The sequence below is a fragment of the Columba livia genome, chromosome 13 (genome assembly GCF_036013475.1).
Source record: "Columba livia isolate bColLiv1 breed racing homer chromosome 13, bColLiv1.pat.W.v2, whole genome shotgun sequence".
In the NCBI taxonomy this organism is placed as follows: domain Eukaryota; kingdom Metazoa; phylum Chordata; class Aves; order Columbiformes; family Columbidae; genus Columba; species Columba livia.
The window spans coordinates 11,813,137-11,833,743 of record NC_088614.1 but is presented as its reverse complement, the minus strand read 5'-3'; the positions used below and the strand labels follow the sequence as shown (position 1 = coordinate 11,833,743).

Here is a 20,607-nt window from a genome sequence, read left to right as displayed (position 1 = left end):
AAGTCACACTTCTTATCATTAACTCCATTTTACTTAACAGGGCAGGATGTTTCTTAATGCAGCTTCTACCCCACTCCAGAGGCTTCCTCTGCCTTGAGTTTCTTCTTGTAACTCCTATTGGCTTAACTACCAGTGGACACAACACTGAAGTCCACACCGAAAGTCAAATCCATAAAAGCCCACTTGTTTGCCCACCAAAGCATGGTGTTTATATACATAGCTACCCTGTTTCTAAATGGAAGCTCCCCTTGAAGGTCAGCAGCCAGTCTTATTTGCAGAAAACACCCTAGATTCTTAAAACCTACAGTCTAGGTATTTTCTTTATACCTAGAACAGCCTTAATGTTTTAGCAAGTAAAATGGAGATTAGTCTGGCTTAAACCCCCCAGCTCTTCCTGCTTCAAGGTTCTACACTTTAAATGTGTGAGGCTGAGAGTTCAGTGAGGGGACTGTTGTTGGTGTATGTGGTTGTGTTCAGGTTTTGTTTGTTTTTAATCAAACTTTTATAAACTCTAAAACTAAAAGGCTAAAACAAACATACAAATAAAAAAAAACACAAAACAAAACAAACAAAACCAAACAACAACAAAAAAAATCCAACCAAAACAGTCAAATTTAACTTCAGCCTCTCTACTTTTCCTGGAATATTTTCTCAGTGAACATTATTTCTTTGTTCTGAATATATTTCCCCAAAGAAAACAAAATCACAATACTTTGCTTCAAGACAGAGACGAGACAACTCGTTACAACTCTCATTACTTTGCGTAAACCACTGATAATTTACCTCTTGGGCTTTGAATTACCCAGTTTATAAACCAATGGAAGCATTGTTGTTCTAACTGTTGAGCCCATTTGACACACTTTCAGTTACACGAACAAACTACAAGCACACTCCAGTGAAAATACTGACCTGTCCATGCCATGCATAGTGCAAAATGATGGCAGAGTTGGGATGGTTGCCAAGGAAAATTGGCATGAGCGTGGAGATAAGTTCATGGCGCAAGGTGTGCCAGGACGTGTTGATCTGCAGTAAGGCCAATACCAGCATATCTGGGCAATGTTTGATAGGAAAACTGAAGAGCTGCTTAACCTGCTCATACTGTCCCACTTCTGCCAATCGTAACAGAGATTCAATCAAATCCAGGCTCTTCCTAACAAAAGAAAAAAAAAAGAAACAGACAACCCACCCCAAAAAGTTACAAAGTAGTTATCTGACAAGATCCTGGATTCAAGCATTTTGTAGCAACAACCATAACATGACTTAAAACAATGCCCACTGCAAACAACCTGATACTGCAGCTCCTATCACATACAGTCAAGTCTACAAGAATATTCTTAACCATGAAAAACAATTTTTAAAAAAAATTGAGAGCTAAGAGGTTCTAATTCTATTATGGAAGACGGAGAATTGAAAGCTGATGTTGAAAAAAACCTCAGCTTGAGGTGGGTCACTTGGATAACTTAACTGGAAACATACTTCCAGAAATACAAGACACTGTTTTTCTACACCTCAGAGTCACAACCTGCGAAGCTTAATGAATATATTCTTGTTTTGTCTGCCTCACAGACAAGTAATAATTGCCACCTTCCCCAATTTACCCATATTCTCCCAACCTCCAAGTCCCTATTTTGGAGCATACAACAGAAATGGAAGCAAATATATTCACTGAAATCAGCTACACAACTATATCTAAAGAAAGGGTGTAAAAGGTCAGCTCAGGAAGTCACATTAGTCAGCTTTATGCAATAACTCAGCAATAGCTACATAAAGTTCTATTTAAATCCCAGGATTTCTTTCAGACAAGTAGAGCAAGTTTCACTAATACCATCCCAAGAAAGCCAGGTTTAAATTCATACCTCCCTCTATCCCCTGCTCTCAGCCCACAGTATCTGCCAAAACACATCAGCAGAAGTTCTCCAGACAACCAGTAGACTCCAATAAAAACAAGAACTGGCAGTACATATTCAGATATTACAGAGGGACCAACAAAGTTCTGATAATACAGGAACTTTACTGCTTAAATCATGGAACAAATACCAATGGCTGATCTATTGGGATGTACACACAATTACAAATAAGTCTGGTTGCATAAAGCCACATTTGACCAGACAAGTAATCTTACTCTAACTCTAGGTATGAAAAGCAGCCGAGAGCAGGTTTACCATGTAGCAATTTCTCGATTGTCATCCTCTGGTGGTGCTTTCAGGATGTCTGTGGCAACAGTATGACAAGGGTAGTCAGCAAAACAGAAGATGTCGGGGTTTATGAGGGAATGTTGAATGAAGGAAAGCTGGAATATAAGACATCCAAAAAATAGTTTAGATATATACAGTTTCAGGTTCCTTCCACTTTAGGAAATCAATAAAGCAGCAGAGATGAGCCAAGATTTACTACCAATGTGTTTTACGCAAGACTAAACCTCACACTTCTCCCAGAATTTATGAAAGCAACAGATAACAGGTGTGCTGAGGGTGCTTGTTTGCGAGTTGTAACCTTTTTGTCTAACCAGGTAAAAACCTCAGAGCACGGTTGCGATGCAGCAACAGTTCTACACTGAGCTGCATTACCCATCAGAACTCTGCTAAAACTGAATGTGCTGTCACACATGTGTAGCAAGTGACCATCCTCCCAAACAACCCAGATACCATTCAATTAAGAAACTGTATAACACATCTAAGAGGCCTATGACTTACACACCAAGTTCAAGTGTGGCTTGTCTAAAAGTTCACGTTACCAATCCACATTTGCCATTCAAGAAATTCAGGAACTTCCCGAGTGTTGTACAAATACAGCAGAAACATTGGTAAACCCACCTGGCCCTCTGCATGCTTCCACGGTCTGTATATGGCGTTCACTGGAAAAACTTCCATGCCCAGCCCTCTCTGGATGCCAAACACTACAATATGCAGGCCCTTGCTGTCACGAATCTGAAATCCTGGATGGTCCAATTCATAGGTAACTACTTTGAAATCCAGGCTAGGATTCTGCAACCAGAAAAACAAGAAAATAGTCAACTTTCAACATTAGAATCTTCAGTACTGTTCTGTAAGGACTCCTTTTCATCAGTATTTTATTCAGCTTAACACTCACCCAACTTTTAGTTGAAAGCAAGGTTTTTGTTTCAAAAATAACACAATTTTGATAGTCGTGAGAACCTGATGCAAGTTAATGTCTGAAACTAGCCTGTGAGATTGCACTTCAAAAAAGTCATTCAGGCTGCTAGGAGCTTAAAAAGCTTTATATTCACATGGAGATGCACCCTTCTTTCAGATATTCCGCATAAAATACTTAAGATGCTCACAAAACTTACCAGCTCTTTCAGAACATCAATTAAGACCTCCACATTCCAGGTATGGGCTTGTGCTCCATCACTTTTATCTTTCCCATCACTCCAAATCCCACTGCCAGGAGCCGAAATAGACTGCAAGTTAAATACACTCAATCAGATACTAGTTAAAATAAAGTCTCAAAAGCCAGTAGCTGCAGAACTCCCTGCACTATGAAGGTAAGCAGAAGTTCAGACAGGTAATGGCACCAGTTGCGCACTTCTGGGAATCTTTCATTCAAGAATATATTGTACACATTTATAGCAGAACAGTTAGTGTTGAATAATAAAAGCAATTCATAATGTATTGAGGCTAGCATTTTAATTCCTCATTTTCTGTTGACTAAAAATACATATAATCCCCACCCCAGCAAGCCACTCACTTGTAATGGAATACCATCTGTCAATCCCGAATGAGTTCGAGCCATCATCCCCAAAACCCTGGCAACCTGGGCAGCCGTGACTTCCCGCACACCAAACTGCATGATTATGTTGCGACATTCTTCAACACTAAGATGCAACAAAACAGAGAGCTCTTAATACTAAAGCAGGTTTCACTGTGGCACAACACAAGACAAACCAAACCAAGACCTGTGAGTACAGCTGGGACAGCACAGACTGTTGGGAGAAACTAACCGCAGACTGTAAAACGTGACTCAAGTTGTTAGTCAAATTATCCACCATAACAAAATTCTAGGACAAGCAAGAAGAAAAATTCAGCAGAATGCCCGTGCAATTATTTCCATGAGACACACCGTGCCACGTATTCAGTTCAAAGCCAGGTCTACTTAAGCAACAGTGAGACATGTTTCACAGGCTACGCTCTGTCAAAGTAAACGCACAGGCCAGCTTTAGCTGTTTGCTGTTAAGCACTTCCACGTATTGACCTGTGATACAGAGCTTCAGCAACTGAAATCTTCTGCTAGCTAAAAGTGAAACAAGAGCTTTGAGAACGCACATTTCAAAATGACGTGCACTGTTCAAAAGGTAAGTTGTGCAAGTACACCTTTTGGCCTGATGCAAGCTATGGCACCTTCAATTTCACAAAAACCTTTGAGGATGCAAAAGAGTAAACAAAGAGCAGATGCTTAGGTTTCAAATTCAGAACTTAAAGCCTTTTTTGTAATTTTAGCTTCGTTTTGGGACCACTTCATAGTTAGGCCAGCACGATTTACAGAGCATCAGTATAAACAATATTTTATTACCATGTTAACAAAGACTAATTTTCAATATCTTCCAACACATTTATATTGTGTTTCCTTACTTCACTCACTTCCTTAAAAAAAAAAACCCACAACATTCAAAAACTGAACTGAATTTGTGCAGATACACAGCAGGAAATAAACCTTTAATTTATTCAGATGAACTCTTCAATAGACTGCTAACTGAAGTCTAGCTTCTCCTTCCACTTCCCTAGTAACTACTCCAATTCACACATGTATCTAAACAAATAGCCCATGTAATGGATGTAATGCAATACTTGTGTCAGGTGCTATAAGCAAAGACCTTCAGTCCTGCTCACACCACTCCTGCAAACCCACACAGATCTATTGACAACAGCCCATTTCACACAGCTCCAGCAAGTCAGCAGAACTGCCCATCTAACATTTCAGACAACAGAGAGCAAGAATACAGAACACTGTTGAAGATGTGGGTCATGTATGTCTACAAATACACACACAAACCCAGGGTGAGTTTAAGACAGCTGCATTTTACCAAAATAAGCCTAAGTAGACAGACTGATGCAGCTGTCAAGATACTCTAGCAATTTGTGATCATAATTAGATTCTACAGTTATAAATAATCCCAGTCTTACTGTGCACCACACTGATCAAAACTCAATACAAACAGAAAGCTGTTGCTTGGAGTGAGACAACTACTAACTTCAGTTCTTCTGTAGTCTGTTCCGTGGGGACAGTGAGCTAACAGGAGTCAGTCACATGAGCAAAGTTTTTCCAAAGATCTAGTCGGATTTAGTTGAAATTTATGTCTACCTAGCCACTTAGTTTGCTCTTAAAAAAAAAAGGGGGGGTGAAGGTCAAATTTTTATAAAACCTTTAAAAGGAATTTTAATACCTAATACTTTAATACCTTTACCTAGAGCTTCTTACCATAACAAAATCCTACACAATTTCAGCAGATACACTATACACATTAGGAGAAAGGAAAATATAAAACAGAAATCAAAACAAGTGACTTCATAATACTTAATGGCGTTTTAGTACTTTAAGTGCTCTTTACCTTTTGCCTCAAGAAACAAGAACCAAAACCAACACCACCCAAGATGCTTGAAAATCACATTTTCCTACAAACCTTGTACAAAAGCCATAGCCAACTTCCTGCATGAAATCTGCCAGAGAACTCTCCATCATGGTTTTGGCTATCCCTCCAGAATCAGGCAGGATCCTGTCCATTAGAATGTCCCGTTTTTCAGGGTATAGAAGTGGTGCAAGCACCACAGGGCAACGCTCCTGGGGAAAATCTAAATGCAAGAGTAATAAAAACAGTGTCAAAACCCCAGAACACCAGTTGCATGCAAGTGACTATTCAAAATAACTGCTGTGCTAGAGTTTCCTTGCTGTCGCAGACATCGAGAGGGCACTCATGCAGCATCCCTCCATCCCACCTCCCGCTTCTGTACTGGCACTTGGATATCCCTCGAGAACAAGAATGTAGAACAGACTAAGTTCGTGCAGGTTCGCTGCAGCTGCCCAAAAGGCAGCTGTGCTGGTGCCAAGTTTAGAAGTAGATTGTCACTAACAGCAGTCATCCAAAAAAAGCACAGAGGAGGCAACAAAGTAGTAAAACAAAAGCCTCTCCTCCAAATCAGGATGTATTAGGAAACAAAGGAACTGCTATTGCATCTAAGAAGTCTAGCAAACCTAAACCGGGCACTTGGGCACAGAAAGAGAGAACACTGCCTTCTTCCTTCCAGGGAAGCAAAATTTAAGACAGACCAAGTAATGAGAGGATCAGATGCATGGATGGGAGTTCTGCTCACAGTGGAAAGCAGCAGAGACACCTTATGGGTGGGCCTTCTTAAGACAGCATTATCTTTAAGATGATGCTTAATGTCTCCATACCCTTCAGGGCTATTCAGAGAAGAGTTCCCAATTTCCCACACCAAAGTGAGGGGACTTACATCTTCATTAAAGTAAGCATGAACTAAAGTTGTACTAATAGAACAAATATTTCGCTTGTGTATAAAGAAAGCCTTCTTCTAGGTCTGTGCAGAACCAAGGAGTGGGTTGAGTTAAATTTAGTTAGCTTCTTGAGTCCAAATCCCCCTTATTCTGATGAGTTTACAGTAAATACTGCTGGTTCGGAAAGGAAGAGACCACTATATCGATAACATCCCCTGCCATCAGGCAATGACCATGGTACCTTCTAGGAAATGAACCAGAGTTTATTCAAAAGCACTTCCCTCACTGTGCTAGTGTTTCCTCACAGATCTGCACCCAATATAAACAACCAAGTGCTTAAGATTTACCTGCTTGAAATGTAAATGTATGTTCCTTACACTGGAAAGAGTTCAAGTTTTTCAACTACAGTGCACTGATTTGCTTTCCTTGAGTCTACAAATACCATCCCACACAAGAAAGCAAACACAGAATTGAATGTTTGTTTACCACAACTTCTAAAAAAACCCAAACATGAGACCAAGTTACTGCTTGTTGAATGAAAAAAAGAACATTACCACCCAATGCCAGAACAGTGGCACCAAGCTCCCCACCATTTGGGCAGCCACCTGCACTGACAGTAAGTTATGAAAATCCATTTCAAAGTTGGCATTTAGTCAGGGCTCCCAAACACCACCACACTTACCTCTACGTAATGTTTTGAGGAAAGCGTCAATCTGTTCCTGTCCTACCCCAAAGGCTCCCTTCTGCCCAAAGAGGAGATGGGAGAGGAGAAGGTGCAGGACCTCTATTGCAATATCTTGGAAGCCACCTTCTTGATTTCCACTGACGTCCGCGTCAATGTAAGAGCGCAAAAGATCCGGGAGTTTCTGTTTGATAAACTGGGCAGCTTTTGAAAATAAAAGAGGATGGAGTCAAAACCTGAAATTTCTTTTTAATGTGAAGACTCTCTTTAGCTAGGTACCAGGCTCTTAATCTGAGTTTGTCTACCACAAGCCACAACAGGTCAGATTTAAAGAGAAGTCTCATAATCCATACCTCAGAACTCAAATACTAACGGACAATTAAAAGGTAAGATATCACAGTGCCTCAATTTGAATGATTATCTATCAAGTTATTCAGGGAAGGGACCTTCAACTTCATACAAAACGACTGTGGTATCTATTGCCCCGCTCAAAATGACGTTAAACTTCAATGGCACTAATTGCAAGGTCTTGAATTCCTCAGGTGACACAGACACACATCTATACATCTAGAAAGCCCATTGCTCAAAAAGGAAAAAGGCATCTCTGCTGCAGTGTTTTGGAAGCTTCACTTACCAAAACCTCGTAGATCTGAGCTGAAAGAGTTCAGTAAAGCGAGACCAAAAATCACCTACAAACAAGAACAAGCATCATAGTAAGGGGACATCATCCTTTTAACAAGCTTAGTGAAAAAAACATTAAGATGTTTTTGAAATAAGTGTTCACCTACCTCTTGAACTTTACTTAATTTGATGACTTTACTCAATTGGGCAAATAAATGGGGTGAAGGCTTTAGACTCTGAAAGAGGTAAGAACAGTTAAATGGAAGCTGTTATGGGATTAGTCTCATTCAGAATGTGGCAGACTATCTACAGGCCATTTGCACATCTGGAGGATGAGTAACTACTCTGCTGTAGTTGAACTCAAAGCTTATATGGCTAAACATACATATTTGGAACTATTTTTTGATACATCTAAACTAAGTTCCTACTGTATATCCCACTCTTTTACTATTAAACCACTATCACGGCTTTCATATTGAAAGAAACAGGAGCACTGATGATTTATTTTGGTTGTGGCTACCACAAACAAGCTGTAAAGTATTAACATTAGATTAAGCTTTAAAATTAGTTTGCAGACATTCTGAGTAATTTAATAATTTGCTCAGTTTAACAACAACAAGAAACAACTTCTGGGCAAGGTCACTTCTTGAAGAATTTACTACAACCAATTTTAGCCATTAAAAAAATGGGAAAAAACACAAGGGAAGACTAGCTGGTTTCCTACAGACCCATTCCCTGCAGTTTCTGACATGGGGATCCCCTTCAAGAAGCATACAAACCTTCTGATAGTGCAACGGATTGTCAATGGCGTAGGACAGCGTCGAGATAAAGTTTGGTTTTGTAATCAGCGACGCACACTCCTGGATCAGAAATTGAGTCTGAAAAGAACAAGATAACTTCAACACTCATATTGTTTGGTAATAGGACAATAAATCACTGTGTGCAGTCAAACTAAACCAAGGTGCTTAAGTCTTGTAACTGCCCAAATTCTCATTAACTAGTTTATTTTCAATCAAGTTTTCTTTAAGTCTAGTTTTTAGTTTGGTTTTTCTTTTAAGGCCAAGAAGGTCAAACATTCTCCATCATATAGGCAATGTTTCATTTTCTGTAAACATCCTCACACATTGTAATAAGCAATTTAAGAACATTTGATTCCTGAACTAAAAAGTCCGTGGCAAAATTGCTTAAGGATGAAAACACTCCTGCGGACATAGCCAGCACCACAAGGGCCAGTGAGTGGATTTGGATGAAGTTTTAAAAGACAGACTTTCAAAACAGAGCACTGCATGTGGTAGAAGGAGCAGCTATACTAAACTATGAGTTCTTCCAGATTAAGGGATTGTAAGAGTCAGACATCAACAGTTTGTTGTCTTCTGACTTGAGGACTGGCAAAAGGTGCTTGCAGTTGAAAGGCCATATATCAAGAAAGAAGTTTGCTTGAAGCTACTACCCCTAATCTGCCTCTGTACTTAAAAAGGATTGAATTCTACTGCAGATTTTTAACAACCAAAACTAATAAGCAGATGCCTCGGTGCAAACTGTACCTGATGAAAATCTTTGCCACTGCTTTTACCATCGCCACTGAAATCCACGTGCGAGAATAGACAGCGTAGTAAATGCCTGTCTGCCTCGGGACCGTGCCTATTCACAATCTGGAAAAAAAAACGCAAAAAGCAACTTGGTAGCAAACAGTCATTACAGAGTAAGATCTGGGTCTAGTACTATGAATACAGCAGCACTTCTAGTGGTTAAGTCATCTACAGTTTCAACAAAACTGCTAAGAATGTCCCTGTTTAATCAGTAACCTAGAAACCACGACATAAACCCTATTAGCAAATGAAAAGTATAAACTAGGAGATAAAGAACCTAGATACTAGTCATTGACACAAAAGTCACGCATTTCACAAGTAGTATTCTTAAAAGGCCAAGTAAAAAAGGGGTTTTCAAGTCACCTGGACGATTATTTCAAGCTTCTCTGCCACCAAAGCAGCCCAAAATCCACACAGTGGCATAGCCTCACTTTTCTCCATTTCTTCCCACAGCTACGGTGTGTAACTCTGCCAGAGGACAGCCTTGGGACAGATTGCACCCCTGTGCTATGCCTACACAGCAGGGATTTATCCCAGAGACAGGCCACCATCCAGCATATTTACTGATCTTGCAGGTAGCTTCTATATTGTCTCCTGGTCTCTGGACTGGCTTGGCTGCTGTTACTCCAGGGTCTCTCAAGAAACAAAGGGAATACAACACAGGAAGTGTTTCCTGCCATTTAATGAGAAAAGTTCATCTCAAACCTGCTCATTAGCAAGTTTTAAAATCAAATACCACATGCTGAACACCTGCAGATGAGACCTTTTACCAAGTCCTTGCCCTGTCATTAGAGCTCATTCAACTGAATTTTATACCTCACATCATAAACAGGTGATCTGCAACACCTATCACTCAGTACTAAATCTTATCAACACTATTATATTTTTGTCTGCATCCCCTATCACTTGCCTTAAGGTCAACTCTTGGCTACAGAGCAGCTCATGAGCTCATTGCTTCAAGAACATTCAGTTTGTTTCAGTGCTTATCCATTTATTTAAACCTCACCTCACTAGACATGACTTGTTTTTAATAAAACCCATATTGGCAGAAATTTGAAGGGACTTGACCAACCAGTAGCTTGCCTCTTTTGTCCAAATAGTAGCAGCTAGCATCAAATCCAACCTACAACTACTGGCAAAATTTTTGCCATAGTTTCCCCCTTACTCGCTGTAGGACAGACACAACACGTTGCAGTACAAACCAACACCTCTGCATACACTCTGACTGCTTCACTCCATCACAAATATCCTGTTTGCTGGTAGCTTCTTTGCGCAAAAGGACAAACAGCATTGCTTGAGGCTGTGTCTGCTCCAGCTCTGCTGTTTCCAATTGTTCTCATCTCAATTCTTCAACCGTTATCTGACATTATGTTTCCCTTTCCCTTACAACCTGCTTATTCCAGGGGCTGCCAAGTTTTGTTCTGCTGGAAGGAAACATCCGAGTCGGATATAGCTCTGCTTCTTGACCAGAGGCTGGAATATATGTGTTCGTGAGATGTCGGTCCAGGGTAAATACCCCACTTCAGTTATTTTGACAGCACGGTCTTGGAAGGCAGCCACCCCCCGTGATACGGTAGCAAGATGCTCAGATCAGTGAAAAAGGCTGCAAAACTGAACTGACAGCAAGTTCTACTAGTTAGCTCAGGCTTCAGAAAGCAGGCAATTCATTTAAGCAATCCCAATTAAATATATAGATTTAGATGTGGTAACAAGACTGGCATGAAGCTGGATCAGACTCCTAGGGAGATATCTGGTGCCATGACCATGATAAATTCAAAGCAGATGGAGGCAGAAGGAAACTGTACATACTAAAGCCATCAACATAACCTTCTCCACATCAGAATTAGATTGCTTCCTTGCGTATAAGTTCACAGGGTTAATAACTTGAAAGTTTAACATATGGGGAGGAGGGGAAGAGAAGACTATAAGTTCAGTGCAGCATCTTTCAACTCTAACTACATTCACAGAAAAGCTTCTCCAAGAAACAGGGAATGAGAATTGCTAGTTTTCCTGCAGAAAGAGCTGAAAGAAACCTTTGTATTGGCAGCCTTCATACACATTTACAAGACGGTGTGCCTGATAATAAAATAATTTGTAAACACTTTTTTTTTTGTTTACCATGAGGGTGACTGAGTGCTGCCACAGGCTGCCCAGAGAGGTTGCAGAGTCTCCATCCATGGAGGTACCCAAAAGCTGTCTGGACATATTCCTGGGTAACCAGCTCTAGAAGTCCCTGTTTGAGCAGGAGGTTGGACCAGATGAGGTCTCTTCCAACCTCAACCAGTCTGTGATTCAGCATGAAGTCTGACTCACCCATATTTGGATTTATCACACAGAGACAAGTTTTTGTCTAGGCAAACACAGGACTACATCAAAAGTAACTCTGTTTTTCTAGATTCAAAAAATTTTGCTTTCCCAGATGAATCTGTCCAAAAAACCCTTCCAACCAGGCTCTCCTTAGCAATACTTCAAGAGAACAAGACCACAAACACTCACTTCAGAGGAAGCCATTAGTCTCTCTGACAAATGCATTAAAGGTGTTTTTTTAAACCTACTTCCTATTTTTTCAGCAGTCTTAGAGCATCACCCACATTAAATGACTACTGAAAGCACATTTAAGCATAAATCAGTTCTTCAAGCTTTTCCACAGTGATGCTTGTGAGTGATGTGTTTAAATGCAAATATCACTTTGGTCACTTGTGACAAGAACAACTGCAAGTATGGTTTTCCACACACTCTGTATGCTTAGATATAAGCTTTGTATAATAGAGAGAATTATGCCAAAAATGTACACCAGTGTACTGTGAGACAATTAAAGCATGTAAACACAACCTCTTAAACTGTCTAAGGAAAAATTGTACTAGCAACCAAAAAAGTAACACCAGGAAGTTAAAAAGAAAAAAACACACACACAAATAAAACAACAAAAAACAAGGGATCATGGAGATTTTAGGAATTTAGTCTTGAAATCCAAGATCTTGAAACCAAACATACACAAAACAGCCATTTCCATAGACCAGTTTCCACACTCTCAAGGCAGCAAGTCTAAGAGATGTGCTATGAAGGACAAGGAACAATCCGTCTCCGCTTGAGAGACCTATATTCCAGCTAAACAGCAGATAGATCTACCATATCTCCTCCCAAATCAAAGAAATGTTTATTATCCCTTATTTAAACATTCATGACAGATCTGCAAGTCATGCCTCAGTCACACCTTGCTGTAAAAACAGTCTGGTGAAGCCAACAGCAATCGAAAGGACAGCATGATCTCAGATGAGGCCCTGAAAGCACTGAGCTTGCAAAGACATGGAAACTTTACAAAAGTTACAAGAAATTTATTCCATTTTATCATTTACAAGATTGTTTTGAGCAGTGAATAGTGCTGCAATCAACCCCTCTCACCTCAAGATAAGTAAAGAATGCACTTTTAAAGAATTCAGCTGTTACCAGAAACTCACTCCGCTTAAGCCCTCTGGCCTCCTACTGTGATTCAAATCACTGCAGGACTGCACTAGAGTAAGATAAAAAAATTTAACCGGCCCAGCTGTCTGCTGGGAACTGAACTAAACCAGTTTCTAAAACTGGCTCAGTAACATTCACTTCCTCCTAAACACTCCTCTGCAGATAATGCTTTTCAGTCCATCCTGCTTGTCAGAGCTATTTTTAAAAGGGTCAGTTTAACCAGAATTCTTGCCCAGATCTCAGATATTTGGGTTTCAATCTAGAGTAACTCTGCCTGCCCTCTGAAAAACCAGGGCCAAGAAAGTCAGCTTGGCTTCACCACCAAGCCACACTTCATCAAATGAGGATCAAAAGACTTCAGCCAACGTAAGCAAAAACATCCAGATGTAAGCAATCGCGTACCCACATTTTCAGTGTAACACCTCTGAACAGTAAGTGTATATATTCTCCTCTCTGTCCCCATCTGTGTTCTATGGAATGTCCAAAAACTGAAAGATGTAACCCAAAGGAGCTAGGAAAGCTTTGATACCACACTCCAAGAGCAGCAGCTAATTCTAATACTCAACTACCAACACTGGTCCCAGGCTCTGAGCTGCCAAATTGCACAATCTGACAGATGAAACCAACAGGGACAGAAATATCAGAGACACAAGCTGGAATTCTCAGCACTGCAGAAACCAGCACACAGCAAAGCAGATGAGAGCACTGCAGAGTACAGTACAAACGGGACGAGAAATTCCATTTGACACTCCCATTTTTTCTTTCCAAAATTTCCTTTGTAGCATCATTCGTTTACTTACATGCTGTATTTCCTGCTGGCTGGCACGGTAGTTTTTCTTGGTTAAATTGTCCACCAGGTAGCTGATTTGAGACAAGGCCAGCGAGAGCGAGTCAAGATTCATTGCTGGTTGGGGCGGAAGCAGGCGGCCGAGCCCGGCGCAAAATCACCATTATTCCCCTTTAGTCACCTCAGAGACAGGTTAATTTTTTTTCCCCCAATTAACCTGTATCTGGTTCTGTGTTACTTTCTTCAGCTCTTCTTTCTCAGTTGTCTTCCTCTGTTCTGAAACATGGCACCTGAAAAAAAAATATGGCATTAGATATAAATTCTGTAACAACTTAACTTTTATCTTGTCATGGAACCAGTCAATTTAAACTAAGTTTTTCAGGACTGTTTGTTTTAATTAAAAGAAAAAAAAAAATTCTTTAAGCTGCTTGCATGGTATTAAAAGCAGTCAGTAGTCTCTCTGTATTTTCTATTACCATGAGAACACGATAGGGTAGAAAGTTGAATCCTAGAGAATTCAGTATTATGCCTCGGAGATTTTTCTTATATATTTTTGCTTACAAGTTAGTTTGGCAAACAACAACAAAAAATTAACAAAGAAATGGATAATACAGACATATTTGATACCTTAACTTACATAAACCATTTGCCATAACTATGTCCAGAAGGAAAAAGAAGTACTATTAAGTTTTCACAACACAAGCTTAGTTGTTTTCGTGCTACCCAACCACATTTATTCATTTCTGCATTTTGCCAGTCTGAAAGAGCTAACAAACAGCTCTGTGAGAAGAATGACTACCCTTTCAGCACTGTGAGAAAGAAAACAAGATGCATAATGAATTCAATACTGCACAGCAGAGGTCAATCATTCAAAGCATCAATCACAAGTTTATTAAAAAAAAAAAAAAGCTTTTTAGCCATCTCTGCAATACTTTGCTTCACTACCATGAAAGCAGTATTGCACTCAACCATATACACCAAAACAAACAATTGTGAATGAGCAACGCATGCAAAGAACTGCAATAAACTAACCCTAACATTTGGCTTGTACTGAAACAGCTTTCCAGTGAGCTACAACAGCTGAGCTTGCCAGCTTAATAAATTTCTATGACAACAGAAAACTTGGCACTTGACACCTGTCTGTTAAATTACAGATTGCCAATGTGATAAAATTGCATCCCACAGTAAGTCCTGTACAACCAGCAGCCTGAGGAGTCTCGAAGGAAGCCGTACGCTGCTCCGAGATGCAGCACTCTAATTTATCAGAGGTGGAATCAAACTGTAGGGTCTCTGTTTTGAAGTTCTTGATCAAAACACAAAGGTCACCAGGCTTCATGCCAAGAGTCTGAAGACAACTTTTTCAGAATAAGAAACCCACTGCTCTAGCATCTTCAGTCTATAGACAGAATCCCCAGTACGGGATTTCTGCCTCATCACGGAGATGATGGCACAGGTGATATGTTAACTTGGCACATACAACACTTGGAGCAGCCCCTGTGGCAGCACAGCTCCTCACCTGGCACCCTCCTGCAAGGATCCTACAGGAGCAGCATGGAAGGAAGCTGGAAATATTCCTGTGTAGGACCAGAAAAATTTCCCCCCCCCACTTTATACAAAGGTCTTCACTCACACTTAGAACTACAGCTTATTTAATACCTGCCTATACTTTAAAACATTTTCGCTCACCAGACAGGGAAGAATCCAGTCAAGGCAGCAAGACACCTGGGAGGACGAGTACGTTTATACACAACATGTGGGGGAAAATTACTCTCCTCTTTGTCCTCCACAGGCACCAAAAGCATCAGGAGTAACAAATCCTATCGCAAGGGATGAAGGTTATTCTGCTCTTTGGGAAAAGTTTATTACATTCAATAAAATGTGAGTAAACTATTTGTAAGGGAAGTAAAATCATCAATTGATGTCCAGACTTTCATAATGCCATAGAAAACCCTCTGTACTCCTAGAAGCTATAGATTTTACTACAGCAAAAAAACCCTTACATATTGTGAAAAAGAAATTTTCAAGAGATACTACTATTCAATGGCAAGGCAGTTGTGCTATGAAAGCATTGCAGAAAATGTTTAAAACTGCAGCAAGAAGAATTACAGAAAACTTCAAATTTTTCTCTTTTTTTGTACATCTGACAAGCTACAATTCATTACCTTTAGATGTTTAAAAGCCCAATGACTGTGAAACAGCTTTGCAGGAAAGGAGATAGGCACAAAAGTTAAAGATTCCTCAGTATCACAGTACCTGTTTGGTTTTGGTTGGTTTGTTTGGGATTTTGGGAGTATTTTTGTTTGTTTGGGGTTTCTGTTGTTTGTGGGGTGATGTTGTTGTTGTTTTCCTTTGGTTTTGTGTTTTGTTCTGGTTTTTTTTTTAGAACTCTATTCCTCGTTCGGAACAATCCAGAGAGTGTCGTTTGGCATGGCAAGTACACACTTTCCAAGACATTCTTACTGGCAAGGTGTAACATATGGGCCCAACAAAAAGCTTCTGGAAAACGTTTGTTACAAACACAGCAAACAGACACCAAACCACTGCAGGAAATTCAGTCCCTACCAGAGCACCAGATTTCAGCAACCAGCCTGAAGAACAAAAGGGCTGGTTGAAATGAGGACTCCAGAACAAGACACAAACCAAAACGCCAAACTCCATCACTTTTAAGGCAATGACAGAAGTTTTGGAGTTTTCCCCTTAGGCCCCTGGGAAGAAAAACGACATTACTCTGGATATTGTTCCCAAGACCAATGCAGACAGCACAGCAATCACACCTACTCCACCCAAAAATCAAGCTTTTAGGTGCTAGAACTCTTGTTGAGTTTGGCTCAGTGGTAAATGCGATCCCCTGCAGAGCACTGTTGCTCATCAGCCCACCCCACCAGCATCACTGCTTTCTCCCAAGAAAACGACTACCACCTCAACACGCTTTAATTGCAAGAACGCACAAGAAATGTTGCCACTTTCTAACTGCAAAATCTGGCAGTGCTGTGGGAGAACCCAAACCGGGTCAAAATGGGATTTTCCCTTTCAAGGAAGCAGCACAAGAGCCTGAGCAGACACCGACACTCAAGGACAAAACACAATAGCTGAAGGAAGCAGCTTCCTATTTATGTTCTAAATATATGGTATGCACAGTATGTATGCTGATACACAGAAAAAGCCTGACAGCTCTCATGAGCACCAGACTAACAGCATTTCAGAGGTCCAAATGCTGCAGTCTAACTTACAGTAGTATATAAAAATCAGAGTAATTAAGGGAGCCCTGCCCAGAAAGCAGATGTGCACAGGCACCTCCCTGGTCATCCAATGCAAGGCTAAAATTCAACTTATACAGCACTGATTAAGAAAGCTATGAATGCTATGCAAAGCAGACTTTATTTTTAGATACATATATTCTTAGTGGGAATGAATCTCTCTACACCAGCCTCAATTCAAGAAGCTTTCAGTCCATGGGGCAAAACCACCATCTTTACAGGTTCAGAAAATTCAGGCCTCAGACAGAACTAGTTTACAAAACAACCTGAGTTCACTGACAAAATGAGCTACTTTCAATTACAGTTCCTATGATATAGTAATGGATTATGCTATTGGATATGAGAGGCAGCTCTTAAAAGAGCACAAATTTTATGTTGTGCAATATGACTTTTAAAAAGGTAGAAAATATTTACTGAAAACTGCAGTATTACATAGCCTCAACACTTCCTAACAAAATGAACAGGCCATCAGTAAAACATTTGGCATCCTTTTCAGTAGATTCTTTTCAGTAGCAGAGTTCTGTTGGGTTATTAAAACATAAATATGATAAAAATTTAGGCGAGAAGCCAAACATCACAAGATAGGGCCAATATGTTAACCAGCAGATGGGTTTGACAAAAACACTCTCTACTAACCTGAAGCAGCACTAGGAGTAATTAGGTCTTGCTGCTGAAGATGACAAACCCAAAATCTCCCACAAATTTGGAAACAGCCTTAGCAAGGAAGTCATTTCAAAATTACTTTAAGTTGAATGTTGGCATTATTTTAGCATTTTGCAGAGGTCAGCAACTAGTTCCACTGGGTTTCAAGAGCTGTAAAGATTTGGGCCACATGTCCTGCACGTAGAAGACAAAACAGCTCGAGTGACAAACAGCAACACATTCACCAATTCGGTCCTAAACTCCTGTCAAAAAACATTACATACAACATGCCAAAAGTGGCACTGCAAACCTGTTCTTCAGCACATGGTCTCTTACCCACTTCTCTAACCCACGCACACGGAACACAGGGAAGAGCAGCACTGCTCTCTGAAGCCCCACATGAGAAACCCTCCAAGGGGGAAAGGAGGCTCTGAATCACACCATAGGTAAGTCAGACTTCAGGATGTCAATCATATTGAAATCTACAGTGAGAAAAACCTTACAGTCTAAGTCACATTAACAGCAAAGTAAGTTTCTGATTAATTTGACCAATTCAAATTCAGGTGTTTACAAGTAGAAAAGCCACTTGAACGCTCCATGTACTGGAAAACGACACACAATTCCAGTCAACTGGAAGCCACAATGCTGATTAGACACAGGAACTTTACAGAGAGCAGCTGAACTAAGCACATATGTTTGTTCCCATACATTAAGGCCAGTTAAGCTTCAGGTGTGGAACCTACCTCAAATACATCAGGCATGCACCAATCAGGACACAACTGCTTCAGGCATTTTCACATCTCAACTAGGATTGTTTAAAAAAACAACAAACACCCACACAAGAAACTCTCACTTCCTACTTTCCCTTCAGTCAAACACTGTAGTATAAAGTTTCCATTGAAGGGAAGTTAAGGAAATTCAGGGAGCTGTTCTCAAAGGTTTTGTGCCATTTTCAGGTTCAAAAATCATTTTGGAACAGTGAAATGCTATTTCAAAAGGCAAATGAGAACTGCAGGATTCATAGTTAGGATGACTATAGAACAAAACAGAAATCTGGCTAAAATAGTGACATCCTCAATCGTGATTCTCAGGAATACGAATTCACAATACAATTTAGCGATACCCCGTCCTGGGGTCACAAAATGTCACTGTCCACTTTTTCTAAGTTTGGTTTGCACAGTTTCTCTTCCACTTACTCAACTGAACACAGACAGCAGCCATTTCAGCAGCAATTAAAATGAATTCAATATCTAGGGGCACTGTGCTAGAAGGATAAACTGGATAAGGTATTTCTCTAAAGAGGAGAGACAGGTAGATAGCAAGCTTGCTCAAGTTTGTTTTGGAGACACCAGGCCAATGGGATCAACAGTTAACCACAAACTTAAATGCATAAGGGCAGAAAAAAACCCAACAAGACAACAACAAGTCTAGAAAGGACAAACACATATACTTCCAACTAAGTTTGTTTCCTGTTCATAAGAGTCATCTCACCTGGACTCATCCTGCCTGTAATTTTAGCCAATACCAATGTAGTAACCTTAGAAACAGGAAACACTTAAGTCGTGTGCACTGAGGATGACTTGTCAGGTGTCAGACCTGTTTTCTTACCCATTTAGAAACGCGTTCCACCGAGAGCAATGTCTTGCTTCCTTCTAACAAGTGGGATTCAGAAACATCCAGTCTAAGCTCATGACCTATCAACAGATTAAGTGTCAGGTTTTGCATTTTTCAGTGTTATCTCACTTCTGTTGTAAATACAGCCCAAAACTGTTTGCAGTTTGTTGAAATTAAACTATGACTGCTCACTAATGTTATTGTACAAGGAGAGCATGGTACTACTCCGAGTTAGGGAACTACTGCAAAGGAGCTATTCCTAACACCACAGCATTTGTCAGAACAGCCAACTGTTGCTATTTCTAGTTTCAAAATAAGTAAGTCCATTTTACAGGACAGCGTGTTCTTAACCGGAGGGCAGCGCTGAGAAGCGCTTCTTCCATGTGCTGTGCAGGAAGGCTGCGGCACCGGCCGATTTACACAGCTCACTGTTCACAGGTTGTTTCCCCTGAGTAAGTCACGATAACGCCGATGTTCTAACGAGGCCACCGGAGCAGCTCGGGGAGGCCCAGCCCCGGCCGCCGAGTGTCTCCGAGCTGCCCCCGTCACGATCAGCGCTACAAGAGCGGGCGAGGGAGGGAAACGAACACAGCTCAGGCGCCGGAGCTTCCCGCGCCCCTTCGCTGCCGCCGCCGCAGCCTCCGGCCCGCACCGGGAGCCGCGGGCGGCAACGCGGACCTGCAACACTCGCGCCTCCCGCCCGGGCCGGGGAAGAGCCCTTCAAAGTTTGTTCGGCGGCTCGTCCCGCGGATCGGGCGGCGGGTGGAGGACCGGGCCGCGGGACAGGGCCGAGGGCCGGGCGGGGAGCGGCGCAGGCCAAGCCAGGCCGCGGGGATGCCCCACACGCACCCCGGCCGGGCTCCCTCTACCGGCCCCGCCACCTCCCGCCCGGCCCGGCCGCCGCTCGCCACCCCCACGGCCGCGGAACCCACCGCTCCAGAGACTCCGGTGCTCCCGCACCCCAGCACTCCACCAGCTCACCCGCGGGGCGGCCAGGGCGCGGGCCGAGGCTGCGCGGGGCGCGGCGGGCGGCGCTCACCTCAGGCGGTGTAAGGGAACCGGAACGGGGCGCCAGGCTGGGGCCGTTCGCGCTTTTATCCTCTCGCCTCCGCCGTTTCGCTACAAAATGGCGGACGGGGTCGCGCGCTCACGTCGCGGCCTTTCCCCTCCCCCGTCCCCTCGCGGCACGCCAGCAGGGGGGGGCAGCGGGGGCGCGGGTGGGCGGGGCGTCCGCCCAGCCTCCCGCCCCCCTGGCGCTGCGCTCCGCCAATCAGAGCGCAGGGCCGCGAACGACCGGCCCAATCAGCGCGGCGCGACCTCTGGGGGACATTCCGCCGTCCTCCCCCCGCCCTTCCCGGCCCTCCGCGCGGAGCAAGCGCCGCGCGCCCATTGGCCGGGAGCGGACGGAGTTCTTCCTACCGTTGTGGCCAATCAGAGCCGGCAGGGCTCTCGATGCACGCATGCGCACTAGCAGGCAACCCGAGC

At 42.1% G+C, this 20,607-nt stretch overlaps 1 protein-coding gene across 24 annotated transcripts in view; it reads right to left on the bottom strand.

Annotated features, from left to right (window-relative positions):
* CNOT1 (CCR4-NOT transcription complex subunit 1) overlaps nucleotides 1-20,340 on the bottom strand; it is a 58,004-nt gene extending 37,664 nt beyond the window's left edge. For 17 of the 24 annotated variants that reach the window (XM_065029007.1, XM_065029018.1, XM_065029010.1 and 14 more), the window contains exons 1-13: nucleotides 20,162-20,340; nucleotides 13,623-13,899; nucleotides 9,316-9,423; nucleotides 8,551-8,649; nucleotides 7,939-8,007; nucleotides 7,785-7,839; nucleotides 7,151-7,354; nucleotides 5,639-5,807; nucleotides 3,709-3,835; nucleotides 3,311-3,421; nucleotides 2,814-2,984; nucleotides 2,163-2,290; nucleotides 910-1,150 (exon numbers count right to left, since the gene is read on the bottom strand). In XM_065029007.1, the coding sequence (XP_064885079.1) occupies nucleotides 910-1,150; nucleotides 2,163-2,290; nucleotides 2,814-2,984; nucleotides 3,311-3,421; nucleotides 3,709-3,835; nucleotides 5,639-5,807; nucleotides 7,151-7,354; nucleotides 7,785-7,839; nucleotides 7,939-8,007; nucleotides 8,551-8,649; nucleotides 9,316-9,423; nucleotides 13,623-13,724 (1,584 nt within the window). In that variant the 5' untranslated portion in view covers nucleotides 13,725-13,899; nucleotides 20,162-20,340. Of the gene's footprint in view, nucleotides 1-909; nucleotides 1,151-2,162; nucleotides 2,291-2,813; nucleotides 2,985-3,310; nucleotides 3,422-3,708; nucleotides 3,836-5,638; nucleotides 5,808-7,150; nucleotides 7,355-7,784; nucleotides 7,840-7,938; nucleotides 8,008-8,550; nucleotides 8,650-9,315; nucleotides 9,424-13,622; nucleotides 13,900-17,502; nucleotides 17,704-19,116; nucleotides 19,203-20,161 lie in introns of all 24 variants that reach the window. The other 7 variants (XM_065029008.1, XM_065029021.1, XM_065029012.1 and 4 more) reach the window with 2 other exon arrangements.
* Nucleotides 20,341-20,607: the final 267 nt, after the last annotated feature.